We start from the raw sequence: 18,645 nt of genomic DNA, 5'->3' as shown, positions 1-18,645 counted from the left end.
TTCTGGGGCTCGGACAGGGGTCTTTTCATCTCTTCCCCCCAGGTACCCCTCCTCCTTGTCCACCGATGATGGACCCGCCGGTTGAGGCTTCCCCCACTCTCCTGTTTGTGCTAAAATATCTAAATAAGCAGTTGGCACTCTCCCAAAGTTCCTGAGCTCCCCTTGTTTTCTCAGTCATATCAGTGGAGCAGAGAATTAGATACATAGGCTTATCTCACCATATTGGTTCAGAATTCATACTGAGAGTCTCTACAAAATACATTTAAACCACCCTGGCATTGAAGAGAACTTTCAAACACATGAAATCTGGACACATGCCCAGTGGGAATCGGGCCTTTGGGCTCAGAGCTTAAAACCACTCCATTAGTTTAGACGAGGAAGGGGACTTCAAGACAGAAAGTTGCAAATCTAATATTCTGGGAAATTATGGAGGTTTTATCTCCATCAAGCCACGGAGCAGCAAGCGTTTTTGGCAGATTTGCTAAAGAGGTTCACAGTTTATGGATAATTTCTAGGCCTTTCATAATGATTGAGGGTGCTAGAAGGAAAGAAGTGTCGCGTTCTCACACAGCCCCCAGCCGAATGTAGCGAGCCTGAGGCAGCGAGGAGTCGGGAGCAGTGAGAGGTCCTGGGGCCCTTCTCTAAGCAGGCGCGTGGCTTTGAGTGTGGGTTAGTATGTCGCCATCTGCTGCCCGTTTGGTGGAGCCCAACGGGCTAAGATTGGTCTTTACATTTACAAATGGCTGAGCAAATTATAAAATTATTATAAAATAATAGGTGACATGCACAAATAATACAAAGTTGTTTTACTATCTGTAAATAATGTCGTACGCGAGCACAGCCCCAGCCTTCAGTTTGTGTGCTGTGCGCGGCTGCCTTCAGGCCGCAAAGGCAGAGCGGAGCGCTCCTGACCCCGGCCGCGAGGCCGCAAAGCGTGCCATGTCTGCTCCCTGGCCTTGGCGGGAAAGCCTTGCTGGCCCCTGGCTTAGAGCTTGAAAGGGCTGTGGAAATGGTGGCAGCCAGGAAAACGGCTGCCCAGAAATATTACCTCCTGGGGATGACCCCTCCCCTTTCTGGGTCGAAATGAAGAACCTTAGAATTTTTTTTTTGGAGGCCCAGGTAGTGATACTAGTTGACAAAGCTGGTGGGAGGAGACATCTGCTAGCACGTCATCCTTCCTGTCTTTACAGTGATGGTTGAGACATACTCTTAGGCCTGCTTAGCACCTGTAGATGCCGCCAGAAGGAAGAGGATCGAACAGGGTGACAAGTGATGCCTTGGAGATGTGTACTTTTTCAAGGTTCTCTGTAGATTTCAATTACCTGTGTTATATTTGTCTGTCTTCTAATCTATCATGAATATTTGAAAACTAGGTTGAATGTTTTTTCTCCTCGGGGGTACTGGGAACTTGCAAAGCCTTCAGAGAGCAGTGTAAAAGGCGTTTCGGAAAGCAGATGTTAGTGACTCCCAAAACGTCATCCAGAGCGTTGTTAAAGACTTAGAAAATACTTTTTCTACTACTTCCCAGATTTGGATTTAAAAATGGCAGAATAATATAACATCTGAAAGATATGAGAAACAAGAACTCAGACTTTAAGTATAATGTGAGCGCCCCCTCTCCCAGAATCCCCCTCTGCAGCCACAGTCTCTGCTCCGTGTGCACACGCGCGCTTCTGGGTCCAAGCCAGCCAGAGTTCATGCTATTACTGTCCATTAACTTCAGGATGAATTTGGCCTGACACCTGTGCCCCTTCCCTCTCATTCTGAGAAGCCAGTTCTCAGTACCGCTGGGAATGATGGAATTGTCCGTCCTGACTCGTTTGCTTTGTCTCACTGTGCACAGTAATCTCAGAATATGCCTAATCAATACAGCTCCAAAGATGCGGCACTTCAAAATTGTTTAAAAAAAACCTTTTTGTGGTTCTTTTTTTTCAGTGTAGTTTCTACCAGAGATTCTGCTGGAGGGCCTTTTTCTTTTCCATTTTTTCCCCCTTCTTTTACTGCGAGAATGTTTTAAAGTCACTTGGAATCATTCCTTGGTGTAGTTATGCCACTAACCCAATGGTACACATTTAGATTCATTCATTTCGTTATATTTTCTCTATTTTAGAATTTAAAAATATGTCTTTTTCTGATATGATTATTTAATGAGTGATCTATGTGACTTCAAGACAAATGCACAGCAAAGGGCTCATTCAAAGGCGGCAGGGTGCTACCCCGTCAGCCCACCCATTGCCTCCGCTCCTTTCAAACAGTTAAAAAAGTATTGTTTATTCTTCCATTGGGCTTTCTAATGTAAGTAGAGACATGTTATATATTCTTCTTCCTCTTTTTATTAGATACATTTTAACATTCTCTGCACATATTTTACATTTTTATATAACAATGCTCATTAATATAATGTATATGTGCATCTGTATGTACAAGTATATACTATACATATAACATATATTAATATGTTTAGTTCAGTTACGTCATTGCTTTGTTATAGATAAATAGAGATACAAGTCTTTTATATAAATGATTTTTTACTATGTGGTCTTTTTATTAACAACTTTTTTGGGGTACTATTCTTTGGGGTAAATATCAAGATTCTTACTCTTGTTCTGATGTTTTCCTTTTACCCTAAGATCTTACAAAACCTCCTACTCCACCACTTTGTAATTTTCTGTAGGTTCTCCAGTATGAGAAATATTGAAACTCACTAGTAACTTCTTTTTCCTTCCTTCTATCTCCCTCTTTCTTAAGCATTTGATTTGAAATCATATCCTTTTAATCCCAGTTAATAAATATAATCACAATCTACTTATCATCTTGTCTCCTTCACCCCCAGTTTTTGAGAATTTTTCACCTCCTTGTCAGTGTGTATATGTCATTACACACTGTATTTTTTCTAATAACCCAGGTTTAGTCTCAGTTCTACAAGTAAATATATATTTAATGTCCTTTATCATATCTTATACCAATTCACTACTAGATTCTTCCAGAAAGGCTCATGGAACCAGTCTTCCTGTCTTTTGCATGAACATGACAGTTTTTCCTTGGCCTTTATTGGCAAAAGTCAGGGTGACTTGGAATAGCATTCTTGCCTCCCCTGTTCTTTCCTGCTGTATTTGAAATGTCATTACTTCATTATCTCCTCAACGTATGTTTGTAAGACTTGGATGACAATCTAATATTCTTTCCCATGTGAGTCACTTAGTATTTTTTCTGGAATAACCAAGAAATTTCCTTCCTCTTCTTTTGTTCCCATTGTCCCTGATCAAAGGGCAGAGGGGAACATCCAGTTCCCAGGGGACGATTATCTGCAGTTGCTGTCCCTCCCAGGGAGGGATAGAAAGAAGGGGCATCAGCCCTCCGAAACATCACTCACTTGCTCCGCTTCTGCCACACGCTTCCTTCTTGTGAGCAGTCCTTGGAAGACAATCCAAGACTCTTCTACACCAGCTTCTAGTGAGCTTCCCAATGGAATCGATTTTAGGTTGTCAGAAGCTCTGCGGCCAACGCTAGAGGCCGAGAGGAAGGAATTCACAGGTGAAATGAAATGTGAGCGTCACGCGGATTTCCCTTCTCTCCTTCGCGGGTCCCTTCCAGGCAGCTGGCACCTGGCACCACCTTGGAGTGGATGCCACTCATGCTCAGTCCTTTCTCCAGATGTCCTACAGTAGGGACGTTTCTTTAAAAAACCCCCCTCTGCCTCTGAATTTTCGACTTATTAGTCACTTTATCCTTAAGGCTTGGTCCAGAAGGAGACTTTCTGCGGAATACTTTCGTGCACCCGGTTTATCTCTCCTCTGCCCTCACCTTCCCCTACTTGGGTGTCTGCTGGGATCTGGGCTTTCTCCTGAGCATGCTGGCTGCCTTTGGAAAAAGGAAACTCGGACATTAGGGGGTCCTCGGGGGGTCACGCAATCTAGTCGTTGTTGCGCAGTTAGCCCACAACCTAAGTTCTCATGTCGCTCTGACATTCTGTCTTTAGAAGAAAGCCAGTAGAGAATATATATGTGGGTGGTGGGGAACTGTACTGGCTGAGAAAGTAAACAGATTAAACTTCAGCCCAGCGCACGGTGAAATGGTTAGGGCTCATAACTTCATTTGCTGATTTCCTTCATCTTTCAGAAATACAGCTATATTTCAGTGTTGTGGAGACTCGTACAGTGTAGATTATACAGTGTCTGTAAAATTGAAATATGATTTCAATGAAGTCTGCTAACAAAACCCAATGAAAAAGCTGAAAAACCACATATAAGGCAGCCACTAGATGAGAGGCCAGCTACTGGAAAGTAAAAGTACTAAAGGTAGCAAATGGAAAAAGCCACCAAAATAGTCTCTACCCTTGAGATCGGCTGGCTCCTGGTGACCTGCAGGCTTCTCCAGGGACCCACACTCTGTAACAGGAGCCACGGAGCAGGTCGCGCCTCTGAGACAGGGAGGGCAGAGGGGCCTGCTTCACCTTTGCTTGGAGGGACAGGCCTCAGGGATCCACGCTACTCAGAGCGAAGAGTCAGAAGTCGAGGAGTTTAAAGTTGAGTTTTATGCCTGGCATTATTGGGCAATGCGTAATATCCTAATCTTGTAGAAAGAAAAGCGAATTATTGGTATACAATTTATTCTTTCTTACATCCAGACTAAAACGTAAGCAGAATGGTTTACATTATATTCAGGGCATACCAAAGTGTGCCCTGGCATACTAAGTTTAAACTTCCAAAGGAAAGGGATGCTTCACTTTCTAGGGGGGATTTGTGTTGAGGCTGCAATGATTTGGGGAGCGATCCGTGCATCTCCGTCATTGCACAGACGAGGCCCCTGGAGCCCCAGAGTGCAAGTGATTTGCCCAAGTCCCAGAGTTGGTCGGAAGGTTTGGAGTTTGAACCCAGGGTTCTTTGCAACTAGTACCCGACTCTTTCAAAATAGCTATTTAACATTTTATTTTGGTTTATGTATTTATAAATTCAATCTTAGAGATCATCTAATCCAGCCCGCCAGCTCTCCCACTACAGCCCCCTCATTCTATGCAATCAAGCAAAGCCCAGATACAGAGAAGGATTTTGACTGCGCAGTTTCTTAGGAATAAAATTTAATAATAAAAGTTATCTCCAGGCCCTGGCCTGGGTGGCTCAGTTGGTCAGAGTGTTGTCCCGATACGCCAAGGTTGTGGGTTTGATCATTGATCGGAGCACATGCAAAAATCAACCAAGGAATGCATAGACAAGAGGAACAACAAATTGATGTTTCTCTCTCTCTCCCCCTTCCTCCTTCCTCTCTCTCAAGTCAATAAATTTAAAAAAAAAAATTAAAAATCACCTCCAAAGAAGGTGAAGTTAGTATAAGAGCCTTCATGCATAAAATGAAAGTTCAGTTTTGTTTGGTAACGAGACTAAAGTATGCCTTAAATAAGATCTATTAATTGAATACATTAACTTTTTGACAACCACCACAAAAAAGGAGGGATCGCTTTTCACAGAACTAAATTTTTTCCAAATTAGAGAAGTACTTACTACAAAACTCCTTTAACAGTTAACTCCTTTAACTCCTTTAAGTGCCGTATTTCTGCACTTAAAATGTTACTCATTTTCCAACAGCATCTAAGAGAAAGCACCGACTTCAGAGAAGTGTCCCAGAAGCCTTTGAGTCTGACAGCCAGAGCGGCCGGCTGTCCACAATTAACTTATGATTGTAAATTGCCCTCCCTTTTGTCTTGCTCGTGTCTGCGTTTCTGTGTAGGAAGGACTTTCGTGCCCTGCCTCCCAGTTTACTCCAGCTCCTTTAAAAGCTGAGTAAGCGCGACTTTGCATGAGAGCTTTCTTCTCGCTGTCATGGCCAGGAGGCCGCGGGAACTAAACAGAAGAGCTTTCATTTTATTCCGTGGTATAGTTCACTTATTTAAGTTGCTAATGATATTATAAAATCAGAAATGTATATTAATACTGAAGAGAAAATCCAGTAGGACTAAGTCAGATAATGAAAATAAACTAAAGTCTGGAAGCTTTTTAAGAGATTAATTTAGAATTATTTTGTTGTTCCAAAATGGATTGCATAGTATATTTCAGTTTTCAAATTAAAATAAATGATTTATAATACATTTCAATTTGTATTATCTAAAGTTTTCATTTATTGAGTACTTTGTGGAAGCTATAAATATTGGTATATTATCTTCCAGTAATTTATAAAATTTTCTGCATAAATCTTTAGAAAAATATTGTGACAAGGAGTTATTTACAAAGGCCCAGCATGACATGATTTAAACATGAGCAAATTGATGAGCAAGAACAACTTTAAGTATTTTGTTTCCTATAAGGTAGATTTGATTTTAATGGATTTGACATTTTCTCACTGGACACAGCTTTTTTTAGGTTTATATTTAGGAGAGAAAGTTAAAATGTAAATTGAAATAACATTTACTTTTTATTGAATTTCCTCTCTGACGTGTATATGTTAAAGGATGTTTTGAATAGAGTAGGGCTCTATTCTCAATTTCATCTAAAATGATTATAATTATGTGACCAGCTTTAGGAACACATCATCACTATACTCAACAGTAATAATTATAATTTAATTTGGTTATCTATAAACACTTAATGAGCACTTATTATATTTCAGGTACCAATATATAAGCTCTCTATGTGTATTAATCCATTAAATATTAATAGCAACCCTAAGAGCTAGATCCCGTTAATATCCTCATTTTACAGATGAGGAAACTGAGGCACGGAGAAGTGAGTTACCCACAGCACACAATTGGGAAGTGGCGGAGCTAGGATTTGAGCTGAGTGGGTTCTAGCAAGATTACTCCCCCTGCCAAAGTAGGCAGGTGTCCCCGTGTGGCCTCCACGTCAGCGGCAGCATCACTGGAAACCTCTGGGAACTACATTCTCTGGCCAAACCGGAGGCGCACTGACTCAGAAACTCTAGGGTGGGCACGGACAGTCTGCTTTGACAAGCTCTCCAGGTGGATGCATGCTGTCTTAGTCTGTTTGGGCTGCTATGACAAAAATGCCACAGACTGAGTGGCTTAGAAATGACAGACATTTATTTCTCACAGTCCTAAAACCTGGGAAATCCCAAATGCAGGTGCTGGCAGGTTTGCGGAGGGCCTGCTTCCTGGTCTGCGGGCAGGCGTCTTCTTGCTGTGTCCTCAGACAGCTTAGAACAAGGAAGCCAAACCAAGGTCCCCTGTCTCTTCGGAGGAAACCAGCAATCCCACTGACGAGAGCTTTGCCGTCAAGACCTAATTGTCTACAGAGGCCCCACCTCCTGATTTCATCACATTAGGGCTTAGGGCTTAGGGCTTCAGCATTGAACTGGGGGTGGGGAGGACGCAAACATTCAGTCTGTAACGCACACTGTAGTCTGAGAACCAATGCCCAGATAAAGGAAGCATGGCTCTGCCTGGCCGGCAGCTCAGGTGGTTAGAGCATCATTCTGATGTGCCAAGGTTGTGGGTTCAGTCTCCAGTCAGGGCTCATACAAGAATCAACCAGGAAATGCATGAATAAGTGGAACGCAAAAACTGATGTCTTTGTCTCTCTCTTTCTCTCCCCACCCCCCATTTCCTCTCCCTCTCTCTAAAATCAATACACAGAAATTTTTAAGTGTTTTGAAAAATAAGCAGCATTGTTCTCTGGGTGGTCCAGAGGCCAGCAGTGAGTTGTACAGACAGTCATGTGGATATACAGTTGCCGTCGGTCTAGTACATGCAGCACAAGAGGAATGCGGAGGTACGGTGCCGGTGCCCAGGAGCGTATGAGGGAAACGGAAGGCTCTGCTTTTTTGAGCAATGAGAGATTTACACTCTAGTTTCAAAGACAGAGAGGAAGGGCGGTCAGGTCCAAAGCTGATCGAGTCCATTGGTTTTGCATGTTTGGAGTCCAAAGAAATAGTTCAGATGGCTGCAAGTGGTTCTGAATATTTTGGCAGGATCCGCGTAAGCACTGTAGCTACCCTCGGTTCTGCCTGCTCCTGACCATGTTTGTGCCTCTCACGTGCAGTATGTTACTCTTAGAATTGATGTCTACAAAGTAGTCAGGAGAAATCTTTCCAAAATACCTGCGGTACGATGTTCTCTTTTTGCCTAGAAAGGTAATTCAGTCTTAGATGTGAGAAAGGCTGACTTGCTAACAGCACGTGTTTCACCATCTCTAGCTTTGGGATTTAATAGCACCGAGCATTACAAGGCACGGCTATAGCTTGTAATAACCTAAATCGCTTAACCCATTAAGCGAATCAGCCCTTAATTTTCAGGGTACAGTGTTTTAGAAATCCTCCCACTAGACTTCCAGGCTAAACAGATTCTTTGCACTTTTCATTTTGCTGGAAACAGGGATTAGACAGAAGCAGCAGGGGCTGTCTACTCTTTGTAACATCTTTGAAGAGATGGCCCTGATAGGCACCACTGTTTCCAATCGCTTAAAAGGCAATAATTCAATTATGCCGTCCTTTGTAGAAGAGCTGCCATTGCTCTCAGTTCACTCGCAGGCCTGACACAAGTAAATCACTTCGATAAAAATCCCCCTTTTTCCTTCCTCCTGGAGACGGGAATAAGTAATGATACCAGTGATCTACCAAGGACAAAATGAATTAATGCACTTCTTATAGAAGAGCAAAAATTTCACAAGGCAGTGATGCATTGCGTTGTTTGGAAAATAATTTTGCTTGTGTGTGCATGTGAAAGCTGTTTGAGTGGTTTTATACGAGGGCACTTTGAGAGCGGATGCTGCACTCCGCTTTTGAACGCAAATGCTTGGGTTGCGCAGAGTCTGCGTCTATGGCAGGGAGAGGAAAACCCCTTAGTGAAACACCATGCACAGTTTGGGCCTGTTGGTGGTCGTTCCTCTATGACTATGCAAAGCGAAGATATTTTCTGGGGTATGAGAAGCAAGTCCCTTCCTCCTGTGAACATGACCGCATAATTCTTTTCTATGTCCACCTTATTAACAGTAAGAATGTGGCTCAGACTAAAGAGATACCAGGTTGAGTGTCCTCTTATGAAGGGTTGTCATTCTATAAGGGTTTCTCAGCTCGCTTGACTTTCTTCTTAATAACCCAGGTTAATCAAAAAGACAGTCAGTCACTCTCTAACGTTGCAGTGAATTAAGCCCTTGAATAAATGACCCCAGCTGGTAAGGCTTTGGGGGGTCCAGCCTTACCAGAGGCGGGCATACAAAGATGAAAGTGTATGGCAGTCGGCAAATTGATTAATTAGGGTCCATGTCATGCCAAAGGATCCTTTCCATTAATGTGTGTGTATGTGTGTGAGTGCATAATTCCATTTACTGTGCCTCTTAGTAAATGATAAAATATTTTCATTTCAACAAGTCTATTTAAGGGATTTAAAAAAACAAGTTATACTTTTAAACGAGTAGTACAGATGCATTAAAGCTTAACATTTTATCCTTTATTATAGATACAGTTTTATAATAGAACTGCAAATAAAGTTCTAGTCAAGTTCCCTGAGGACTTTAGCTTTCAGTCACTGAGAAAAATCCTCTTGTTTGGATCACATTGTTCTGAACTAGGGTTATTCTGGTGGGTAGAATTAAATTGGAGAAACTATAGTCTAAGACGATGAAACATTTTTATCTTCTTTAGCTATACTTTTATAGGCCACTAATATTTACTATCTCTTACATGCCAGACACTATTTTGGGCAATTCAAATGCCTTATCTCACTTAATCCTTGCATTCACAGTTCTTATCACCATTCCTGCTTTATTTTATTTTTTATAGCACTATCATCATCATCATCAAATATGCTGCATATTTTTTATTGTCCCTCTTTTTCCTCTAGCCTCATCCCTCATGGGGCATGGGTTATTAAGTTTTGTTTACTGCTATCTCCACAATCCCTAGAATAAAGGATAATAGGTACTCAATAAACATATATTTTTTGGATGAAAGCATGGCCCTGTGCGGCAGATTTCTTTTTACACCAACAGTTCTCTTCTCTTTGTTCGTTGGTAGGGTATTATTTCTTTTAGTACTTTATAATATGTAATTCATTTTGAATAAACAATACACATGACCAAAGTGCAAATGTGACTGAGGAATATATGTCGAGAAGCGCCTATCACACACCCCTTTTCCATTCATTCCTTAACGTGCCTGCCCCCTGGACTCACCTGGCGAGCTTTCTTGGTCCTTTGGTGCTTAATTTGGCATTAGTCTCTAGGCCACAACTATTCCAGAGATGTATGCTATATAAGCTAATCTGTTACCTACTTGTGCTTTTTGGCAAAGAAATTAAACTAAATTCACGCTGGCTTTTTTTTTTTTTTTTAAAGTGCATGCGCTCTTCAGTTTATAGACTATGTTGCAAGAGAAAAACCACCGTCAAAGATGACAGATCAATTTATTTGGGCGCCTCTATCCACTGATGGCTATGTATGTGTCCTTTGCACCTTTTCTGTAATTTTCAGTCTTAAAGCAACAAGGATCTCAGCACCCATTATCCAAGCTCTCCAGATTGTCATATACTCCATGGGTTCCCCCCTTTTGTTAGTTGAACGCTGAGTCTACCTGTGACTAATGATATTTTGAACTTTGGCCAACATTTTGTCAGACGTTGAGTCAGCACATTCCCCGCCATCCGCTGAGTATTGGCTTTGCATTCGTTACCCAACGATGTCAGTGAGAAGGTTCTTTGCAGCTCCTCCCAGTAAAATCACTCACTCGCCTTCCCCATAATTAAACTCCATCTTCCTGCGATCAGGTTTCATAGCGCTGTGTTCACCTCTTTATGCCCTGCTTTGTGGGATTTCAGGGGCTTGTCCCTACCCTATCCAGTTACGTTTGCTTGTATTCACATGCCTGCAGTCAGGTTTCTGAGAAGTCTACAGGGAGTAAGTGATACATGTTTGGAATGTCACCTTGCCGGGAAGTGGTGGTCTCGTGGCTGAGAAACTGTTGTCACTGACTAGTCAGTTCTCTGCAAGACCCATCTCCGAGTCCCAGCCCCTCGGCTCACGCGGGGTGTGCTGCTCTGTTGCCCAGGGAGAGCGTGGAGAGCCTGATCCAGAAGCATTCCTACGCCCGCTCGCCCATCCGGACCTACGGGGAAGAGGATGTGCTGGGAGACGAGGTGCAGACGGCGCAGAGCCGAGGTGAGGGGCTGCCGGGCGCCCGGGCGCACACCGCCGGGGGCCGCAGGCAGGCCGGGCAGGAGGCCTTGACCTCAGGGTGCACGTGGCCCCCGACGTATCTCAGGTGCCCCTTCAGGGAGGGACAGCCCTGAGGCTGATCTTCACCAGTTCCTTATTGTGCCCTCGCGTCCTCGGTAATGCTGCTGCTGGACCGCGTCCTGCCGTCTTGTTTTGTAGCAAAAGGACCTCGAGCCTCTGAGTCAGGCTCAGGGCTAGGAATTTTACACCGGGAAAATTCCATGTGAACTCTTGTTCCAACTTCTGGATGCTACATGCAAGAAAAAGTTACTTTGTAACTTGTCAAATAGTTAATAATTATGGAAGCTAAAAAAAGAGAGAAGAAAAGAGAAAACACTCTTGTGGGTTCTCAAAAGGGCTTTGGAAACTGAGTAACTTTGTGAGGCTCCTGTGCCCAGCCTTCTTTATGCAGAAGTCAGGACAGGTGCCAGCGACCTGGAGCTCCTTTAAAGGGAATGAGTTAGTTACCTTCGGGTAGGGTACCTGTGTTTCGGCCACTGCCTGGGAGTACGCAGGCCGTCTAATGAGTTGTCTTTCCTTAGTCAATTCTCTCTTCCACATATGGTGGAAATGATTTTTTTATCTGGAAAGGTAGATCTGCCTCAGGGTTGACAGGTTTGTCTTTTTGAATTGCAGATCTATGACACATTTCTTAAAATACGCGCGTCCTTACAGATCCTGGACCTCTCGATTTGCATGTGGAGAAAGAACTTCCCGTCTCATGAGGTGTTTCCCCTTTCAGGGTCGGCCTTCACAACATCCGATAACTTGTCGCTCAGCTCCTGGGTATCGTCTTCATCCAGTTTTCCTGGATTTCAGCACCCGCAGTCCCTGACCGCTCTGGGCACCAGCACAGCCTCCATCGCGACGCCCATCCCCCACCCCATCCAGGGCTCCCTGCCGCCCTACAGCCGGCTGGGGATGCCTCTCACGCCCTCGGCCATCGCCAGCTCCGTGCAGGGGGGCGGCCCGGCCTTCCCGTCCTTCCACATGCCCCGGTACCATCACTACTTCCAGCAGGGGCCCTACGCAGCCATCCAAGGACTGCGCCACTCCTCCGCCGTGATGACGCCGTTCGTATGACTCTTGTAAGAACAGGAGACTCCAAATCCAGAATGTGCAAGTGGGTATGGAAACATAGGACAGGGCTGGGTGGGTGGGATGTGGGTGTTGGAGCCAGGGCTCTGCAGGAGACGCGGGATCTCACATGGAGGAGAGCTGGACTCACAGTGAAGCCTACGGCTGAGGGAAGGCGCTGCGGACCAGGATGCATCTGTCGTTGTCGGGGTGGCCCTTGGGTTTGAGACAGAATCACTGTAAAGGCCTAAGTCCTGCAGCTAATAGGGTATCGACTTACCCAGAAAGTTTAATAACATGAAGCAGATGAATCTTAACGTGCATTACTCCTAGCAGTTAAAAATGCTGTGCCGATGCAGTAACGTATAAAGTCAACGCGCGGAGGTTTTCTTTCTGCTTTCCACGGGTTAAAAGAATCCTCAGAGAGGCAATACTACATAACATACCAACCGTAATGCATAATGACTAACTTAAGTCCATTTCTCCCCGTAGGAAATGAGAGCCAATAGAGAAGTATTTGTAGTGCTGTAGCTTAAGCATGTTTGGTTTTCCTTTGTGTTACTTTGCGGGAGGAGGAGCCGAGATGATGCTAACGCATCCTATTTCGTGGATGAACACTTGGTAAAGACTTCACTAGTCCTTTTTTGTAATACAGAAGGGCCAGTTCCTGACAAGCTCTTTTTCATAGTCTTGTCTTCTTCTTAATTCTCTTTCTTGCAATTACGTGCCATGTATGGAGGAAAAATCTTCGATATACAATGTTGAAGGTAGAGGCTCTATGTGTTACATGGTGAAACCGAGGGTTGGTTTTTCTGGGCTCCATTCTCAATCCACTGCTGCTGAACCCACTGAGGGGGCCCTCGGGCCCCTCCGCGGGGGCACACGGGGCTTCCTCCACTCGCAGCTGCGGCAGGGAGGTGGCTTCCCGGTTCGGAAAGGCATTGCTCGGCTACGGATGCCGAAGGCCCCTTCATTTTGGGAGGCCTTCTGGGCGTTCAAGGGCACTCGACCAAATTCTCGTTTTTGGAAAATCTGCCTTCTTGTTAGATTAGCTGCTGTCACTGACCGACAAGGATCTGCGCAGGAGCCTCTCTGTGCCCGTGCAGCCGCCGTTCACGCTGTGCTCTCGAGGGGCCAGTGTCCACGCGACCCGACTTGCCCTTGTTTTCTTACCGTTACATTCGGTGGCTCCTTTACATTTTACTAGTCTATTATATGAAGTTCCATGTTAATTCAGTGCCTCCCTGACCGAAACGTTGCTTAGAAGTAAATCTAAACATTTACCCACCTTGTTTTCAGCTCCAGCTGTCTTCTTAATCCTTCCTTTAATGGTGTATGGTAATTAATTATATTTTAGTTATATATAATCTCTATTATTTGGGGGCAGCATCGTATATCTAAACATTTAACTGTCAGGGTAGTACATGTGGTATTTTGCAACAGTTCATTACCCTAATAACAGAAATTTAATGAAGCTTATAGTCCTTTGACTTTAGACACAACGCAGTCTAACTGTAGGATAGAACCTGTTTTCTTCACAAAGCTCCCCCAAACGGTTTTAATTTAATTTACACGTTCCATGGAATTATTCATTTTACTCTGTCTGACTGCAGAAGCATTGAGTCTGTTCAAAGAGATGGGAAACATTGCTTCTGAGAGTAGAGATGTATTTTAGAGCAAATGCAATATACTTATCACAACAGACTCCAGTGGGCTTTTATTGGGTGGTTTTAACGTTAGGCTTTTCCCTATCAAATGCCTTTCCAGCTTAGGGAACAAGGCAGAGTGGCGTAGCCCGCCTACAGCACGCTGTCGTTGGACGTTGCAGCTGCCGTCCTGCGCCATGTCCTGGAGGTCATACGTGGGGAAGCGTGGGCTGTGGTAACCAGGCGGAGGGAGGTCCTGAGGCAGATGCTGTAGGGAGACCCGTCTGCAGCTTCTGGCATGTGAGGCTGTTGTGTGCACAGGTAGTATTTCTTCAAACACAGCACAGACGGGCATTTCCTTTAAAAAGTGGTTATGACGGATGTTTAAATACCCATAGAACTTAGGATAGGGAGTTAGTATTTAAGAGCTGGCCTGTTGCCAGTGCCCCTTTTAAGATACAGTGTGGCCACCCAAAGCAGGGACAGCACAAGGGCATGCCGTTTCCCATGACGCCACCTGATGCCCTGGGAAACCAGAGGTCTCCTAAAGCAAGTCGCGTCTGAGTTTCGTTTTCAATGAGAGTGGAGGGATCATTTCAGTCCTATTCTGATGTTTTGTTTCCGATTGGTGTGACTCAAGAGTAGGGTGTGCGTTTTTATTAAAGAGGATTTCACGCCTGTATTTCCTGACTTTGTAATGCTATTTTGTAATTAAGCAATAAGACTCAAAATAAGCGGCGTGCTTAGAGAAAAGACTAAGGTATCAAAGCGTGCTATTGGAAAAATCACACCTGAAATTCGACATCCGATCTATTTTTAAGTGTTAGGCTTTATTTGAACAGAATGAAAAAGCACAACTGAAACGGAGCCCAGCTCATCCGAGTCACTGCGGCTGTTGAGAACCAGGGGTGGAAATCTACCCCCGCCACCCCTGCAGGATCCTAGTGAGCGATTCGGGTTATTGATTCTTACGTAACTCCTCGGGTATTTAAGATTTAAACTGTTAAGTCTGTCTTACCGAAAATAATTGCAACAGATAATTAGCAAAAAGCCAAGTGACTAATAAAGAGCATGAGTTATAATACAACGGGAGTGAGTTCAGGGTCCCCTCCACGTATATCACAGTGTCGACAGGCGTGGCCGACACGCAGCGTCGCTAAACGGAGGCCCTGCCAGAACTGCTTTGTTTTACAGGAAGGAGTGAATTCATAACATAATAGGGCCTGTGTGTATGATTTGTTTTAAAAGCGTCTATCAATAATTCCGAATTCTGTTATTTCTCTTAGTAAGTCTTCCCCCTTTCCTGCCCACCCTTGGCAATGTAAAGACAAGCACGTCTAGCTTCTGTCGAACGCATCACAAAGGAGGAGGCAGCAAGGTCTACATTAATGACCTTATGTTGCCTTGCTGGCCCTTTTGAGTACGTAGCCGTGGGATGTGGTCTGGGAGGTCTGCCCCCATTCCTGGGAGGTGGGCCCAGAGGACGGGCGTCTGAGAAGGAAACCCGGCCGGCGTGGGGGTCGCACCGATCTCTGGGGCGTCCCAGGAGCTCCCCTCTGCCACTCTCACCGGCATCTCTGTTGTCACACAACATCCCACCCCACCCCAAAAGGAAAAGGAGACCCCGTAAAAGCCCGGAAATAAGTATCCTTAGAAGTAAAGCGTCCCCATCCCGCACTCCTGCCTGTGAGTTTTTCAGCAAGATGTTATGACACTCATCCCAGTTCTGAATTCCACGGTTGCTCTTCAGGCTGGGCTCCTTATATTTGAGCTGAATTTATTGAAAAAATAAGCCTCTAGGAAAGTGGGTAAAGTGACTTTACCATCTCGTTAAATACGCAGTCAAGCTTAGCTGTGACTCAGAAACTAAAGTTCAAAAATTCAGTTACATAATGTGCAGGATCCCATGTTGTAAGGAAACCAGTATTTTTACTCGATCTTCTATTCACTAGGTAAGGAAAACTGTTTTCATTATTAAACGTGTATGCACTTGATAACACTTACAGGTAAAACAATATTATACCATAAACCCTAGACGGCGTGGGCAGCATGGAGCACTAGGCAGGAGAGATTTTCTGCTGGCTGTTTCAGAGACTCACGCTTGGCTAGACAATGGATTTTATACATTTCTATATTATTTCAGAAGGCAAGGATTTTATGTAAACAAGCAAAGGGAGGGCCACAATCTCTTCAAACTTGAGAAAATCAAAATCCCTTCTTCACTACTGTCCATTCCATGCTGGTTACCAAATATTCCAATACTTAGCTTTCTTCAGTGTGCTTAAATATGCAAAGGTTCATTTATAGCTGTTTGATAGGCAAGTATTCCAAGAGCATTTTCTGGCCCTTCTTTCTCTGCCCATGCCTTAAATAATTCCAGTTTCCTCCCCCTGATGATAAACGAATAAAATCATTTTGGTGAAATAATACATCTGGACAAAAAATACAATTTGTTTTATTTTATTTCCCGTACATTAAAATGCTGTATTTAGTTGTTCTTTTTTTCCTTCTTATTTTCAGAAACCTAAAAGAAGGTCTTTGATTTCCTAAAGGGAAAAAAATTCTATTAGCCTTTTTAGAAGACTCTTATCACCATTCTGTTGTTTGCAGTGTTCATTTGCTTAACGAATTGCGTGAGAACAGTCACTATAATGAAGTGTGTGTGTGTTGGGGGCTGGGGGAAGGGCATGGGAAATGTTTTATGAAAAAAGAAGTTATAAGCCTAATACTATGAAGTAACATCTAACGAAGTTCTTTTTAAGTGCAATATATTTATTTCTGCTAGAAATGTATTATCGACATTATGTAATATTTGAAGCATTACATGTTATTTGTAAACAGCTTAAAATTATATATTACCCGAAGTTGTACAGAAGTACAAATGTGTGCATATCAATTTCTTTCATTAAAAATGGTGTGTTTTTGATACATATACACACATTTACACCTTTCATTATATGGCACCGTTTGCTTCATGACTTTTGGTACCTGCTTCCTCTCTTGAAATAAAAGGAGTGGGGGCTAGGTAAGGTGAGAAGTCACCACGGGCCACTCCCAAGCCAGACACAGCCCGCTGGATTACTGCACAGGGTTTTGGCTTTGCCATGGGAAACCCATAGAGAAGATACTGCTCGCAAGTCCCCACTGGTTCCAAATTTCTATACACAGTCCCCTTCACTCATCGCGTTCCCGATGAACATGAGAATGCTGGGACTTTGGCCTCTGCACAGAACGATAGGAAGGCTCCCTAAAGCTCAAAGAACCCCTACATCTCATCCCAGTCCTGAGCTCTTGGATGTGATGTAATGACATTGCGCAGCCGGCTGACACAGAATAAGATTAGCCAAATTCAGTCTTCATCCTTCTTCTGCATGGCAGTCCTTCAGAATACCCGGCGCTACCACGCCTGCTGCTTTCAGAAGTTTGCTCTCTTACCCTTCGTTTTTTGGGCATGCCAAATGCCAGTCATGTAAAAATTCTAAGCTTGCAGAGTAGTTGCAAGAATAGTATTAAAAAATCCTGCATACTCTTCACCCAGATTCACCGACTGCTAACTTTTCACTCCATTTCATTTGCCATTTGCACTCATGCTGAGTAGTGCACACACACTATATACATACACACAAATGGTTTTTTTGAACCAACTGAGGGTAAGTTTCACATGTCATGTCCTATTATCCCCAAGTAATTCAAAGTGTATTTCCTAGAACCAAGAAGATTCCATGAAACACCCACAGCAGAGTTAGCAATTTCAGGAAATTTAACAATGGTACAATACTGTGATCTACCATCTGTACTCCAGTTTTGTCAAATGACATAGTGATGTCTTTGTAGCATATTGTTCCTTCAGTACAGATCCAGTTCAGGATCGCATACTGCATTTTGTCATGTTTCTTTAGTCTCCTTTAATCTGACACAATTCTTCAGCCCTTCTTTGTCTTTAATGACGGAAAAAAAAAATTCCCGTTGTTCAGTGGTTTATAATTACTATCCTCAGTCACCTTGAAGTACAGCTCATCCCAGATTTGGTCTTGGTGAGCTCCTGGAGCTGGCTCCCGTGTCCTTGTGCCATGCCCTAACTTATGTTTGAGCACTTCTCCAATTTCTGGCTTAACACGTTTTCCTGGGCTCATCTTGTATCTCATCTGCCCCAGCCCTGGAACCAGCCATTTCTACAAGGAGTCTGGACTCCTGTAAGTTGGGGAACTGCATTAGGAGCCAAGATCTGGGCACCAGATGCGCTCGGGCACGTGCGCTGCTAGGCCCTTTCAGCTCACAGGAATACATAGATGTGTATAAACACACATTCAAGTATACATATGTGGGTGTGTGTACAAAATGTCTTAGAGCTCATGAGCTTATGCTGGTATGTCCAGTTCTGAGCACCCCATAGAGTCCTTTCTTCCCTTGCTTTGCCCCATCCCATGTCTGTATCTGCCTTCTCCCACAGTGAGAAGCTGGGTTTCCAGCGACCCCAGAGTATCGTTCACTTACCTCTGTCATACATCCCACCTAATTTCATATTGCTTCACCGAGACGACTACCTTAAACATCCCTTCTACAGAGTCTGGGATTTGTTTGCAGAGGTTTCCCTCCTTCTCAGCTAAGGGTCCATGGTGAAGTGACATGTTCTGCGGTGACTTGGGTTAGCTCCTTCCTCGCTCTCCTGCGTGGTTAGTACTCATTTGCAATACAGCTGAGTTCATTTGTTCAGCCTGTTTACAGTCTTAAGGTTCTTTTTCCCTTCTCATTCTTACCGACGTTTT

The 18,645-nt window shown here is 43.9% G+C and overlaps 1 protein-coding gene across 1 annotated transcript in view; it reads left to right on the top strand.

Moving 5' to 3' along the window:
- TBX20 (T-box transcription factor 20) overlaps positions 1-12,239 on the top strand; it is a 39,862-nt gene extending 27,623 nt beyond the window's left edge. The window contains exons 7-8 of the mRNA XM_054571268.1: positions 10,990-11,099; positions 11,899-12,239. Coding sequence (XP_054427243.1) covers positions 10,990-11,099; positions 11,899-12,239 — 451 coding nt within the window. The remainder of the gene's footprint in view (positions 1-10,989; positions 11,100-11,898) is intronic.
- The last annotated feature ends 6,406 nt before the right edge of the window (positions 12,240-18,645 follow it).

The sequence above is a fragment of the Pteronotus mesoamericanus genome, unplaced genomic scaffold, assembly GCF_021234165.1.
Source record: "Pteronotus mesoamericanus isolate MK-2021 breed Mesoamerican mustached bat unplaced genomic scaffold, CSHL_Meso_final contig_220, whole genome shotgun sequence".
Lineage (NCBI taxonomy): Eukaryota > Metazoa > Chordata > Mammalia > Chiroptera > Mormoopidae > Pteronotus > Pteronotus mesoamericanus.
This window is presented reverse-complemented; position numbering and strand designations above follow the sequence as displayed.